Source organism: Gymnoscopelus braueri, assembly GCF_963280865.1.
Source record: "Gymnoscopelus braueri genome assembly, chromosome: 10".
Lineage (NCBI taxonomy): Eukaryota > Metazoa > Chordata > Actinopteri > Myctophiformes > Myctophidae > Gymnoscopelus > Gymnoscopelus braueri.
This window is the reverse complement of record NC_137611.1, coordinates 2,851,439-2,867,959: the sequence shown is the minus strand read 5'-3', so window position 1 is coordinate 2,867,959 and position 16,521 is coordinate 2,851,439. Positions and strand designations below refer to the sequence as shown.

Here is a 16,521-nt window from a genome sequence, read left to right as displayed (position 1 = left end):
TCCTTGACATGAAAAAGTTTGAGCACCACTGATTATAGAAACATATGTTTCTCAGAAGACCGTTAGGATTTAGAAGACATTTTTCATAATCGGAAGCTCAGGCCTCAATGGGTTAAAGTTGTACAATGCAGATTCACAAATAACGATTTTTAGCAACCTCTGCTGGTCACTACCGTCACTGCATACAATTTCCGTAGTCCTCGATTACCCAGAATTCCATTTGTTTTCACCGGAAGCCGGAAGCGTTTCAAAAAGCGTTCTTTTAATTGTTTTATACTATCTGCGGATCGTTTCTCTTAGCCAGTGGAGCATTAGTTATCATGAGCTGTGCTTTCTTTTTCTGTTCTTTTTCGATCTTCCAATCCTACATTCTCTTAAAATCAGCGTGAGGTCCTTTTGTTATTAGCGGGTAGTTCCTGGCCAAACAGGAACCGTTGCGGTAGTTCTGGCCAAACAGGAAACCAGTGCATTTCCGCCTCGTTTTCCGGCCAGATGACGTCATTTCCCGGAAAGTCCCCCCTGACACCGTTCAATAGAAAATGTATAAATAAAAGGCTTCCGGGGTGAAATTCATGGAGTGGGTGTTGTGAAACTTTTGCCACTCACAAAAGATATACAATTTAACTTTAGTTTTGTTGAAAACGTTACCTAGTGTTACTTTAAAGGGAGATACCACTCATTTTCAACATTGAACCATGTCATAATATATCTTAGAGCTGTTGTGAGGAAATAAGAAGAATAAAAGTCCTCCCTCTTCTATGTCGCCTAGAACTGGAGAATTATTGTTGGGGTCTTGTGATCACTTGCATATAAAGTAAGACTTGTGAGAGCATTTTCAGCCAATTGATCTCTATTATCTACAAGTATGTGAATGTCTGTGAAATGTGATATATAACCTTATCACACGGCTTGGTTGAATGCTTGATTCTGATTGGTCAATCATCGGTCATTATTTCTTGATAATGACCGATGAGCTCTATAACGGACCGCTGTGTAATCAGAGACTCAGAGCACCTGCTCATGTCAACGTGCGCTGCTTGCTTTATGCTGTATCAACATGCAGCCATGTAAACAAACAACAATGTCATTTACACTAAACGATGCTCTCAAGAATGTTTTTGAAAACATTTGAAGTGAGAAATAGACGATGCAGTGACCGAAAAGTGATTATATTTGATCCACTGCACTTCCTTGTTTATCGTGGCACACCGATGCAAGAATAACAACAAACTCGCCCCAAAACACAGTCGCCCCGGGGCAAATCCGGCGGTATTATACTCAAATCCGGTGGTAAAGAATGGGGGCGAGTGTGTTTTGGGGCGAGTCTTCCGTTACCTTATGGACTATACTGTCATTTTTTTTCAGAGGCGAACTTCTCCGCCCAGCCCAATACTTATGGAATACTTTCTTTGCCGTAAGCAAGGAAATACTTGTTCGTTTTGTTGTTACTTTTGGGTCAATGTATTTTATTTTGTATTAAGTAGCCGTGTAATAAGCGAAATTTAAAGCCTTCAGGGTGATTATCCACCTCCGCTATCACGTCGGTGCATAATCATCCTGTCGGGCTTTACATTTCAATAATGACTACCTCCCCATACATTATCCCTTGCATAATGCCATCATAAACCACAACAAGTCGCACTGATTCAGCTGATGTGAGAATACCCATTCTAGTGAATGCAGCAGCCTAGAGGGCGGAGCCAAGAGTACACCTTCTGTATATGTCACTGATCACATGACCCCAACAATCAATTATCCAGTTCTAGGCAACATAGAAGGCGGGGATATTTTTTCTTCTTATTTCCACACAACAGCTCTAAAGGTATATTATGACATGGTTTAATGTTGAAAATGAGTGTATTCCCTTTAACCACTAAGCCCTATATATATATATTGTCATGCGATTTGTGAAATAGCCGATCTACACGCTCAAAACTATGGCGATGTGTCTAGTCGTGAGCTTTTTAAGCGAGTGTTTCTAATTGTCTCCTCTCTATATGAATACAAATGCATTCTATTTATGTGAGCGTTTCCATGTTGAACCGGGGTTCAAGCCATTTACTCTGATCTGGCTCTTGTAAGTCCGCTGTGGAACTGAGCGCGTTCCGCTAAATGCCTACATTGTAAATTGTAAATGAACAAATGTGGATTCTCCTGCATGGCGCAGACACAGTTAAGCCCCGAGGCAACGGCACAGCACATAAATAACAAAGAGGAAGCCAAACGCCAGAACCAGGCAAAAGGGAAGAGACATTGCAATGGACCACCAGGCCATGTATAAATTACCCATTCCAACTGGGAACGCATCTGTGTAACCACTTTATTATATTTTATACTTAGACAATTACACAAGATCTTGACCATTATAAGTGCAAATATTTGAATATTTATATATCTTTTAAGGGAACATCTGTAACTCAGATCTTGCTGGGGGGGTCAAAATAGCAGATCTACAAGCTCACAACGCGACGCCTGGAACAAAAACTATTTTGAGATATATCAAATATATATCAATTTAGGGTCCTTGACATGAAAAGGTTGAGCACCACTTATATTAATGCAACATACGTTTTTTCAGGAAACTGACATTTTAGAATCCCCCAGAAGCAAGATTTCAGTTAAACATCTTCGCTTAAAAATATATATATATTCAAAGATTTGCATTAATGTTAATTTTTTTTCAAAAATCAGCTTGTAGATCTGCTATTTTTGAATAGCCAAAGACATCTAAAATGACACAGATGTGTTTCCGGATTGAATGGGTTATGACTGCAACTGGTGTAGGGGGGGGGGGGGGAGTGGGGATGCTGCAGCCAAGGCTTATAGAGGATTTGTGGGTTATGGACGAAGGCCAATAGAAGCCTTCTCTCTCTCCACCGCCAAGTGTCCATTCCCCCATAGTGGAGACCGAACTCTCACAAAGGAGAGGATTAGAGAGAGAGAGAGAGAGAGAGAGAGAGAGAGAGAGAGAGAGAGAGAGAGAGAGAGAGAGAGAGAGAGAGAGAGAGAGAGAGAGAGAGAGAGAGAGAGAAGAGAGGAGAGAGAGAGAGAGAGAGAGAGAGAGAGAGAGAGAGAGAGAGAGAGAGAGCTCTTGGAAAATGACCAGTCGTGTAAAGTAACTAAGTATATTTTACTCAACATACTGTACAAACGTACATAATTTTGAGGTACTTCTACTTTACTAAAATATTTCCAAATGTCAGTACTTTCACTTCTACTCCACTACATCTCGGAGGCAAATATTGTACTTTTACTACACTACAATTATTTGAGAAATGTAGTTTCTAGTTACTTTGCAGATATAAATATTGTATTATAGCCCTAGCCCTAGCCCATTAGTACTTTTACTTTTGGTACTTTAAGTATATTTTGATGCCAATACTTTTGTACCTTTACTCATGTGACATTTTGAACACAGGCCTTTTTACTTGAAACAGAGAATTTTTATATTGTGGTATTGCTACTTTTACTTCTTCCACCACTGTAAATAACATAGTACACGCACGCACATAAACATACACGTACAAGCATGCAACACACCACACAAACATACATCAGACACAAAGGCAAGCACATGTCCGCACACTGATAACAGGCAGGTGATGACCACGGGGAAGGATTAAGAGCTTCAAATGGCCCCAAAATGGAAAGAGTGGACTCAGCTGGAGAGAGAGAGAGAGAGAGAGAGAGAGAGAGAGAGAGAGAGAGAGAGAGAGAGAGAGAGAGAGAGAGAGAGAGAGAGAGAGAGAGAGAGAAGAGAGAGAGAGAGAGAGAGAGAGAGAGGTGGCACTGTGATTTCTAGTCTAGTGGGGTGATGGAAATATAAGTCTGGCTGGGAGAGATGCCTCATGGGTAATGACCCTATGAGCCCTGTGGAAAAGGCCAAACACCCCGGGGTGTTGCAGGAAATATACTTCATGGTGGGAGTAGGAGTCTCTGGTACAAGGATATATTGAGCTAGCCTGGTATCCAGCCTGTTCGCTATACCTTCAGCGTTTTCTTTTTTCTCACTTCGCTTCACAGTCGGGAAAGTCTTCTATCTCCGTGCCCAAACGGGAGAAAACAGCCTGCGGCTTCTGATTGGTCTGTGGGGGGGGGGGGGGGTTGGGCCTAGTGGCCAGACTGAGTAGCGAAGTGAGAAAAAGACGAACGTAGCGAATCAGGCTGATTTACCACTTTCAAGCTGGCATTCCTATTTTGGGCACGTAATTATAGTTTAAGGTTAATGAACGCTAATTATGGATGGAAACTAAACATTCTGATAACATTTTTAGGTAATAAAATGATGTCATTGCTCAATATTGATTCGTATCACAGTTACAACAGCTAGTTGAGAGAACACAATAGTGTTCTAGGCTATACTCTGAGTGCTGAATGTTAGACCTCGGCCACTATATACATAGTGCTGGAAAAGTGCGGATCTCTACTTTGTTTGTTTTCATCACCACCCTCCGATGTGCCTTGTAGGGTTTAAGTAGCCTCGCGTGGCCAGACTATATCACTGTGTGGATATGAGTCTGGTGCTTCTATGAGGACGTTTTTTTTCCAAGGGGCAAAATCAAAAGAATGGCTCTGCATGCAATTGGTTAGACCTACAACCAACTACCAATTACAGTCTTCCATATTTGAGCAGGAAGAGCAGGAAATGGAGTCACAACGGAGCGGTGCCAGACACAAATCGCAGAGGGCAATTTTTTTTTTTTGCACTGGCAGATTCGTCTGGTCCCAGGCTAGGGTTTAAGACCAAGTGACTGGCATTGCCATCTTTACATCCACGCCTAGTGGAGACCCAAAAAAAAAGGCCCAAGAGGCTTACGATGAAATTAAAATGAAAGGAAATGAGTCCCAACAGTGTCAGTTTAAGCAGTTTCGTTGTCTTATATTTTGTAAGTAAAATTAAAACTTCCAGATGGCTCGATGGGTGAAGGTCTATAGTAAGCACTAAATCACATCATCAGTCAGTATCCACTTAATTGCTTCAGTTGCATATATTCCATCTTTCCTTTGCCTCATGTCACTCTAAAGCACCACAACGTGGCAGAAACGCCACGGCAAAATAAATGAACTTTCATCCTAGAGATAATCAAGCTCAGTTTCAAACTCGTTTCATTGGCACAGACTTCAATTAATTTACGCTCACGCTCATTAGCGTCTATTTGTGCCATCCAGGAACTAACGGCAAATAAACAGGACTCTAAATAAACCAGTAAACCAAATAATTAACCACTCTGAATCCATATTCGTTTTTGCTCGACAGCCAGACACTTGGATGTCAATGCAAATTAAATAAAAAGATGTGCGTGATTGGAACGATTTGAACCACACTTTTATTAACCCATTAAGACCGGGAACGCATCTGTGTGTCATTTTTTGATTTCTTTATGGCTATTCAAAAATAGCAGATATACAAGCTCATAGTGCGGCACCGAGTGCCGCGCTATGAGCTTGTAGATCTGCTATTTTTTTTGAAAAATCATGAAGTTTGAATATATATATTTTTCAAAGCGAGCATTTTTAACTCAAATCATTGCTTCTGGGGAGTCTACAAATGTCTTCTAAATCCTACTACATTTTTATTTTTAATATATATCAGTAGTAATTCTTTATGTCAAGGACCGCCAAAATAATATGTATTTGTCCGGAAAACTGGAAAAATAAAAATGTAATAAAAATGTTCACTATTTTTCAAAAATACCAGATCTACAAGCTTCATTGAAGGCGTCAATCGTTGTCAAGGTTGCAAATAGCTATGAGCTTGTATATCTGCTATTTTATAATTACAAAAAAATTACACAGGTGCGTTCCCGGTCTTTATTGGTTAAAATTCAGACTGGATAATTACTCGAGCCCTTGACACATTGCACGTTGATTGAATGCTGTTGACGATGAGAGCGTCATTCTGAGATCGATGGGATAACGAGTTCTGTTTTAGTCCCGTGGTCGGTTGAAAGGACTTTCTTCAGAGGCTTCAATACAAATCATCAAGGATACGACTCCCTTTTCAGCTAATATCCTCCGTCAGAGCTTCTTCTGTGCAGCCGGCAAAGCAAGAGACACTTGAAGGTTTGCTCTTAACCTAAACAACCCCCCTTCCCCACTTCAGCGCCAGTCATCAGCTTAATTGCATCTCAGTGCCTTGGCGTGGTTTTGCAGTAATACGGCGGAATCATTGCGAGACATATCTGAGCGGGGTGCCTTTATCATTACCTTTTAAAGCAGCAGATGTGGGTCATGCAGTGAGAAAGAATGTTTCTCATGAATTCTAATTTCCCAGCGCCATGTCAGAAATGTGAGGCAAAGGTGAAGATGAAGATTTGAGCAGTGAGGAAGGCGGGAGAGAGGAGGGCCAGGTTCACCGAGAAGTGTGCGCGCGTTCACTCCGCTGCACACTAATAACGATGGCTAATTAAGCATGTCGTTTTCACTCCTTTTCCTACTCCGTGCCTCCACCTCCCCCTCCCACTTACATAGCTGTTCACCCCCATCCTTCCGTCTCTAGTTGTTGTTTTATGTTCTGTCCCCAAAGGTGTGACATTTGGATTGTCAGCCTAATTGTTGAAGACCGACATCGACCTACAGTAATACGAGTTATAACACACACACACACACACACACACACACACACACACACACACACACACACACACACACACACACACACACACACACACACACACACACACACACACACACACACACACACGCAATGAATGCAGGCCTGTGTGCGTGTGTGTGTGTGTGTCTGTACTGTATGCAAACAAAACAAAACCCCACGCACACAAACAACTCTAAACCCTAAACGTCACTCTGATTTGTCCAAATCATGTCATTTCTACCGTGACCTTGACCTGTTCAGTTAGTCACCCCTTCGTGGCAGACTACTGATCATTCCCACCGAGTCCCATGACGATCCGGCCGTCCGTTCTTGAGTTATCTTGTTCACAGACAGACAAAAACAGACTTAAAGGAACTATTACAATACCCTCTCTCGCAACGCTTCAGGCAGGGTAATAAAATACATTCAAGTCATTAGCTGCCAGTGATGAAGAGGAAATATGGCAACATTTATTTTTCATGATGGAGACAGTCCTTACAATCCAACAAGAAAATTGCTTGAAACAAAAAAAACATTGAAGTATTTGGGATGGGAGGGTTAGGACACCGTGGAGAGAAGAAGAGAGAGAACGGAAGAAGAGAATGCTAGTGATTGGTGACGAGAGAAGTGTGGTGTGTTATTTAGCTGTCTCCAAAATTGAAGCCACCATTGCCAGATTTGCTACTGGCAGGCAAACACAGACAATGAACCAAGTGTGCGACACACTCATAGCGCGGCACCGACACACACACACACACACACACACACTCACACACTCACACACTCACACACTCACACACTCTCACACACTCACACACTCACACACTCACACACTCACACTCACACACTCACACACTCACACACACACACACACACACACACACACAGATCTGAAGCATTCGCCAAAGCAAGCATGGAAGGGGGGACATTTCCGACTAATTACATATCTTTCCGAGCCATTGAAATGATAAATACCAAAAAAGAAAACATGCATATTATTCACAGTGTGGGCACAGTGGGAAATGTTCTTCAATGTGATTCTGAATGGAGAGACGGGAAGCCCGTTGCCAAAGCTTATTGGGACACAAACAATAGACAGCCAGATGTGTTCTTCAGAAAGGCAGAACAACATTGTATCGCTTTTAAATAATGTCATACAAGGTTCTCCTTTTGATAAGCAACATTCTCTAAGGTCATACTCTGGCGTTTAACCCATAAAGACCGGGACCGCATCTGTGTGTCATTTTTAGATTTATTTGACTATTCAAAAATAGCAGATAAACAAGCTCGTAGCACGGCACAGAGTTTGCCGTGCTACGAGCTTGTAGATCTGCAGTTTTTTGAAAATATATGCAAATCTTTGAGTACATGCATTTTTCAAAGCGAAATTTTTTAACTCAAATCTTTGCTTGTGGGGATTCTACAAATGTCTTCTAATTTATAAATTTTTTAAACGTATGTTGCTATAATATCAGTGGTTCTCAAACATTTTTCATGTCAAGGACCCCCGAAAATTATATATTTTGTTCCAGGGACCCCAGAAGCAACGATTTGAGTTAAAATGTATATAGCCTATGTATTCAAAGATTTGCACACATTTTCACGATTTTTCAAATAAATAGCAGATCTACAAGCTCGTAGCACGGCACTCGGTGCCGCACTATGAGCTCTGCTATTCTCGAATGGCTAAAGAAATCCCAAAATTCCCGGTCTTAAAGGGTTAAAGGCGGCCATAAAACACATTCAAAAAAACGATTTTGCCCCGTTTGAAAATGCAAGGATATCCAAAAATCTATCCGCTTTAATGGGTCTGTGGAAGATTGACTCATTTGGGAGATACAGCAGTGATTTACTGGCTTTCCATCAAGCTATTTGCAACCTTGACAACGATTGACGCCTCCAATGAAACATGACAAATCCATAGCAATCCCCATATGTGGGTCAGGCCTCGATTTATGCTTCGTCGCACGCAGACAATAAGCAGACCTACAAGCTCACAACGTGTGGCTGAAGCGACGCGCTTTGAGCTTGTAGGGTCAGACATTCTCTGGCGCGCAACACTGTTCTGCGAAGGAACATAAATGGGCAGTGGTGGAAGATGTACTCAGATATTTCACTTGAGTAAAAGTAGCAATACCACCCTGTAGAAATACTCTGTTACAAGTAAAAGGCGTGTATTCAAAACTTTTAAAGTACAAAAGTATTGACATAAAAATATGCTTAAAGTGCCAAAAGTAAAAGTACAACATGTGTGATAATAGCCGATCTACAAGCTCACAACGGATCGCGATGCGACGCGTTGTGAGCTTGTAGATCTGCTATTTTCAAATAGCCTAGGTATAATATAAGGCTAAAGTGGTGAATGTATGTTTTATAATATAATAATTTACATCTGCAAAACAACTAGTAACTAAAGTTTTCAAATAATTGTAGTGGAGTAAAAGTACAACGTTTGCCTCTGAAATGTAGTGGAGTAGAAGTAAAAATATACTGAAAACTGGATTTACTCCAGTAGATTAAAAATACCTCAAAATTATACTTAAGTACAGTACCTGAGTAAATGTACTTAGTTACTTTACACCACTGTAAATGGGGCTTCATAGTTCCGGTCTGGCTTTTCTTCCTCGTGTCCTCTTTATGTCTGTAACTGACGACTAAATAAAGAGACGGTAAACAGTAGAAGAAGACAGCCCACTCAGTTATGATAAAGTGTGTATTGGATAAAGCAGGACTGATGGCCCTTTCTATCCTGTTTTTTCTCCCTTCTTTTCTTTTCTTCAGTCTTCAGCATGAACAGAACCATAACTGTGCATACAAACTGCCCCATTTTGGGGGGATTTGTAAATGGTAAATGGTAAATGGTGCATTTATATAGCGCTTCTATCCGAAACGCTTTACATTGATTGTGCCATTAACCCATTCACACACACATTCATACACCGATGGCGGAGGAAACCATGCAAGGCACCAACCTGCTCATCGGGAGCAATTAGGGGTTCAGCATCTTGCTCAAGGACACTTCGACACTAACTCTAGGGGAGCGCCCCAGCCCGGGATCGAACTGGGAACCTTGCGGTTTTCCAGTTCACTCTACCCCTGAGCCACTCTACCCCTGAGCCACTGCCGATTTGTCCAGTAGTTTACAGCATTATTTCTCTAATAAACATTATGTAAATAATGACTTAAATAAGCAAACTGTATGGGGATAAAATGTGGTGCTGCTAGATTGTAAAATGCAGTTGCACATGCAGAGCCTATTGTTATGGTGTTTACTATTTTAAGAATGAAAGAAATTAGAAATTGTGTGACATTCTGAGCTATTTATAGCGGATTTCTACTTTCTAAAGGAACACTTCACTGTATTACACTTCAAGCTTATCTCCATGTCATTATCGGTTCGAGTAATGATCACCATGGTTCCAAGTATATGAACACTCTACCACAGATTGCCCGTGCTAACCTAATCATGCCAACATAAAAAAACAACCGTCATTTTCCCCTCAAGGAACAATGGTAACAGTCTTCTGGGTGTTGTACAGCAAGACCAGACAGCCAAGTTCCATGTTTAGAATGGGACAGAAAATGTGCATTTTCTCAGCCAGTATTGCATGTACTCAAATAGTTTTTGACTAAACATCCACACATTTTAAAAGCCACGTCCACCATTCCACTTTACATCTATACTGTATACGCATGTTTCAAATGTGATGAAATCAACGTCCTTCATTTTCCAGTCTGACGCAATTCTAACACAACTGAACTGAATGTGGAAAACGGTTAAAAATTAGTCATTATTTGCAGTGGTGGAAAGTAACTAAGTACATTTACTTAAGTACTGTACTTAAGTACAATTTTGAGGTATTTGTACTTTACTTGAGTATTTCCAATTTCCAATACTTTTACTTTTACTCCACTACATCTCAGAGGAAAACATTGTACTTTTACTCCACTACAATTATTTGAAAACTTTAGTTACTAGTTACTTTGCAGATATAAATTATTACATTATAAAACATACATTAAACACTTTAACCCTATTTTATACATAGGCTATCTACATAGACGATCTACAAGCTCACAAGAGCTTGTAGATCTGCTATTTTCAAATATTTAGTACTTTTACTTTTGGTACTTTAAGTACATTTTGATGCCAATACTTTTGTACTTTTACTCAAGTACATTTTTAGTTCTGGACTTTTACTTGTAACAGAGTATTTTTATATTGCAGTATTGGTAATTTTACTTAAGTAAAGAATTTGAGTACTTTTTCCACCACTGATTATTTGTTATGTGTTTTTTACAGGTTTGCAAGACGTCCTCCCAGAGTTCCTACGCGGGCGTTTCGTGGAGGCGGCGCTCAGCTACGTGGCGTGTAACTCGGAGGGAGAACTGCTCTGTCGCAACAACGACTGCTGGTGCCGCTGCTCCGCCCGCTTCCCACAATGCAACTGTCCCTTCGCCGACATCAAGGTCATGGAGGAGAACCTCAAGAAGAGCAAAGAGGCCTGGAGGAACTCCAACGGAGACTTCATGGAGTCAGGTAAGGCTTGGCTTGGCTGGGATGAAAATGTTTGCTTTGAAAAGAAAGCAAAGTTCTGAGTAGCCTGACACTCAGCCTGAATGTTCATTTGGTTTCTCTCCATCATTCAGTCTGAAAGCCCTCTCAGCGCAGCCGTTTTCTGAGATGGGGGCGTGGCCAAAGTGGGTAATCTTTGGCGATTGGTTCATACTGGATTATCCCGATCCCGACTGGGTCGTTTAGATTTACAAACGAGAAAACCCCGCCTTCTGCAACGTCCACCAGACCCTGAATGCGAGGCTAGCGATTTCAGGGGCTGGAGCCAGGCTTAAGTTCTGAGTCCTGCAGAACAAAAGTTGACGTAGTGAGGTTATAGGGTCTGTTGTTATTGCACACACACGCCACTAGTCTGGACTTTCAGAAAGTGTCTGATTGGCCAGAAATGACACAGTTGCCAAACTCAACATGAGCTGAATTCCCGGGTCCTGACGGCTGCAACCTGGATGACTTACAAAAACCCTGGGTAGGCAACCCAGCCTGGGGGAGATATCAAGGGGCCAGCTTCTGAGTTGTAAATTGAGTCTATATAGGACATGACAGGTCATATGAATGGCCTGTAGTTTAGCTGTTTTACCCCTGCTGGTGTCAGAAAGAATTACTCTCCATTCAAGCGGGTGGGTTTTTGCCGAACTTTAGACTTGATTTTATTACCTTAACACATTCCATGCCAGAGTTTAATCTCATAATGTACTCACCAGTGCCAGCGTTTTATTGTTGTTTTTTTGTTTTTTTCATGTCGCCACAGACCTCGCTAAATAAGTTAAAAGTGCGCGTTCATTTGGTTCTAAACACACAGCGGATCTGTGAGAAACGGCCAGCGAAAACAGTTTCCAAATGCGAGCCGCCATCTTGAAGATACAGCCGATCAACGCTAAACAGTGATCAGCGAGGAGAAAAACAACAACCGAGAAAATCGAGTTTTAAACAGGATCCCAGACAGGAAGCGGATATGATCGAAAAAAACGGAACCCGAATAATTCCGTTTCCGACCGGAAACCGGAAACGGAAATGGATCAAAAAAAATTGGAAAGTGCACCTGGGGCAATTTCAATGGGAATCGGCGGTTCGCGTAGATCTACGCGACTGGCACGCTGCGGCTTTAACACATTGACTGCCAGAGTTTATTCATAATGTACTCACCCCTGTGCCAGCAATTTGCGTGTTTTTAAATTTTTTTGTTTTGTAATTTTTCATTCAAATACATTCTCTGATTGTGTTGTCAAGCACCTACGATTGTTCCACCAGTAGAGAGCAGCACATCCAAACATTGATCACCTCGCTCACCCCTTCCCAAACAGGCCCACGTCATAATCCGGTCATTCAAAGGATGTGACGTTTTCGACAATTCCCGGCCCGCTGATCAGCCTGAAAACAACGTGATACACTACGACGATGACTGTTAGTCACCCGGACCAAAGAAAATAGAAGTTGAGCTGTCCGTTTGTCTTTTATACCGTGTGAAAAAACGTGTTTTTCCTTATTCTGGCCGAAAATCACCGGAGAAAAACAGCGTGACCCGGAAATGATTTTTCTTTTTTACATCCGGCTCCGGGTGAGTGTGACGTAAGTGGAAAACGAAAGTGTTGATGAGAAATAAACACAGCCGTGCGATCACAGATTAAACAATGAAAATTCAAAAGAACGTGTCAACTCGTTCTTAGGAATCCTGGCACTCAAGCGATGGATTTGAAAGAACGTGTTGACGCGATCTTGGCACTGTATGTGTTAAATAGGTTCGCGTAGATCTACGCGACTGGCATTCAATGTGTTAATAAACATTGTCATATAAATGTATACTTTCAGTCGCTAGTGTAAAGTCTTCTTTCAATCACCATGACATGCGTTTTGGTAAATTATGGTCCCATTTATTTTAAAATTGATGATAAATTAGGGTATGCTCTAGGAGAGGCGGGATGATTTCATTGATAAGCTACACAACCAATAGCATTAATTTCCGGTTGCTCATGATATGACGCGATATAGAAAGATGGCGGATTTGAAATTGGTGAAAAATAGGCTTCATTTACAGTCTGTAGAGTCTATGGGCGTAATGATGTCCATTATTTTTACAGTCTATGGGAGAGCCCCATGCATTGTAGTTATTATCATGACATGGGGACATTGCATTCCTTGATGACTATCTGCTCATGGCTGTTGAGGTCCCTTTGCTTCAGCTGCCTCAGGCTGTAATGCTAACGCTGTATTGAACGGAAGATGGACAACTTTCATCAATGGCTCGCGATGCGTCCATGCAGCTCCAGTCAGGGATGCTGCAGGGAAGATTTGATTTATTATGGGTCCTCCGTGCTGGACAGGGTCCCACAAAGTTTGGGCCAGTGGAACGTGTCAGTGCTTTATTTGAGACTCACATCTAAGAAATACTATTAGAATGGTGATAATTAAACTAATTGTCCATACAGTGTATTCATTAACTAATTTACTGGGCGTTTTGTGCTAAATAGTTCAAGTTCAATTACTTTATTGTCTTATGCTCACACAATCAGTGGAGGAAAGTACCTAAGTACATTTACTGTACTTAAGTACCATTTTTTTGTTTACTGGAGTATTTCCAGTTTTCTGTACTTTTACTTACTACTCCACTACATCTCAGAGGCAAATATTGTACTTTTACTCCACTACAATTAGTTGAAAACTTTAGTTACTAGGTAGATTTTGATTATTATTACAAAACATTACCCACTTCAGCCCTATATACATCCCGGCCATTTGAAAATAGCCGATCTACAAGCTCACAATGTGTCGCAATGCGACACATTGTGAGCTTGTAGATCTACTATTTTATATAAAGATTTATATAACCTTAATACATTTGAAAACTTGTGAAATGGGCCATTCTGCATAATGAGTACTTTCTACTTTTGGTACTTTAAGTACATTTTGATACCAATACTTTTGTACTTTTACTCAAGTAATGTTTTAAATTCCGGATTCCGGTTTACTTGTAACAGAGTATTTCTACATTGCAGTATTGATACTTCTACTCAAGTAAAAGAAAAAATAGTACTTTTTCCACCACTGCACACAATCCAGCTGGTAGCAACACTGCAGACAGACAGTGAGTGTGTGACCTCACTAGATCTGTGACCTCACAAGATCACGCCAAATGTATCTTCAACTTTCAATTGAGTTCTAACTTGCTCCGCCACGGATACAATCACGATTCTATTAACCTAGTTCCTGCAGTTCAGCAGTGACTGGTCAGAGCCATATGAATGGATTATGTTCGTGGACTTAATTTTGGCGTTTCAACGCCATCATATACCAGAGCTCTCAACAGACCCAAGCTTCCGCAGATGACCCAAATCTGGCCTTTATTAAAGACAAAGGGGGAATCCAATTTAAGCAGATCATTCTCCAGCTCCTGTTTGAAGATAATATTCTTCTTTGTCATTGTCCCCGATGAGGTGACTGGACATGGCCACTGTTACTCACTATCTCTGCATTCCAATTACAGAACATAGAGCTAGACGTGAAGCAAGGCCAGCCAGCCAGGCCTCAAAGGACTCAAAGCTCTGTCAGGCTGAAAATGAACAGAAGCGTTTTTCTCACCTGCGTGTTCGTACGAGAAGACCCTGGGTCACTAACAAAGACACTCACACCCACTGCCTCATTCACTTAACAGTCAAACACTCTCTATGCTTTGGTGCTACGGGACCCTCATCAGGTTGGACATGTTGAAAATGAATACAATCTAATTATTATTAGCTTAAAATAAATATAACACTGAATTTATACACATATACAAGGGTCAGAACTATAGTAGAGACTATAGTAGAGTAGAGAGAGAGAGAGAGAGAGAGAGAGAGAGAGAGAGAGAGAGAGAGAGAGAGAGAGAGAGAGAGAGAGAATGCCCATGTGTTACGTCCATTGCCATTTTTTATCGTTTGTCGTTTCTCAAAACAAATATACACCTTTTCGTCCGACTCCAGTCAACACTTCAGAAAACCTGCCGGCTTGCAGTTGCACGTAATGTCAACCTGTTGCATTTGACCAATGCAATGAATGAATTCCTAATTTATGCATGTGAAAACAGAACTACAAGCTCACAACAAGTGTGGATGCAATGCATTGTGAGTTTATAGATCAGATATTTTCAGCCCCACCTACCAGGTTTATTGAGCAATCATACGTCCCAATGCTTAATTTATGGACGTGTCGCACCATGAAAATAGATGTACAAGCTATCAACACTCGTGAATGCAATGTAATTAGAATTTAGAGAGCTTGTAGATCTGCTATGTTTGGTACGACCATGCACTGAAGTATACATCGAGCTCAGTGGTAGGTGTGGCAGTGGAAAACCATCCACGGTACTGCTCTCTTTTTTTTCCCTCCTCTCTGAATTAATAAATCATTTATCCAAAATATTCTCGTGGTCCACTGGCTATGAGCCCGCGAAAAACAAAGAGGAAGTCATAGAGTTTGGAAATTAAAACAAGGGTGTTAGTTGCTGGTTAAGTTTCAGCGTTTTTGTTTACCAGCTGCTTGCAAAGTGCTGGTCTTAGAAGAGACTGACCTACTAGTCATCCTCGACAGATTCGCAACAGGTTTTCAATCATTGGCTGTCCTGGCTGTCCATCACTCCTTTAAGCCAATAGGGACACTTCCCCGTTTTGCCTGTCCTTTAAGCCAATGGGGAGACGGGCCGTCCTCCCATATGGGATTATACTTCCTCCCCTGTCAAGTGCAGGGAACACAGCTGAGCTGACCTACAAGCCCACACCGCTTCCATCAGCGACGTGTTGTGGTCTTGCAGATCGACTGGGGCGGGGCTAACAGCTCCGCTCCGTTAATAACTGCATGTCGCACACGGACAGAGAGCAGCAGAGAGACTTAACAACTTTTGCTGTTGTCATAATTATTAAAGTTTCTTAACACATTGATTGCCTAGAACGAGTTAACTCGTTTTTACTCGTTTTTAAAATCCATCACTTGATTGCCTAGATCGAGTTAACTCGTTTTTAAGAAAAAAAAAATTAAAAAAAAAAAAATTTGACCCAAAGACCAAGGAGATATGATTAGTCGAAGATCTAAACTCCTATCCACTTCCTTGTTAACTTAAAACTTTAAAATTTTGTATCTCAGCTCCTGAGTACTTTTTTTTTTCAATGAAAAATCTCTGGCAATAAACTGCAAAAAATCTGAAATAACTCAGGCAATCAATGTGTTAAATGTAACTTTCAAGTGAAGTTTATGGGGGGAAACTTTATGGGCTGCTGGAGCTACGTGGTGTGTCTCAGCCACACACACACACACACACACACACACACACACACACACACACACACACACACACACACACACACACACACACACACACACACAC

General features: G+C 41.3%; 1 protein-coding gene across 1 annotated transcript in view; it reads left to right on the top strand.

Moving 5' to 3' along the window:
- The window catches only part of brinp2 (bone morphogenetic protein/retinoic acid inducible neural-specific 2), a gene marked incomplete at both ends in the record, with an annotated part of 218,901 nt that overhangs the window by 92,943 nt on the left and 109,437 nt on the right, over positions 1-16,521 (top strand). The window contains 1 exon segment of the mRNA XM_080440455.1: positions 10,899-11,135. Within this exon segment, the coding sequence (XP_080296581.1) occupies positions 10,899-11,135 (237 nt within the window).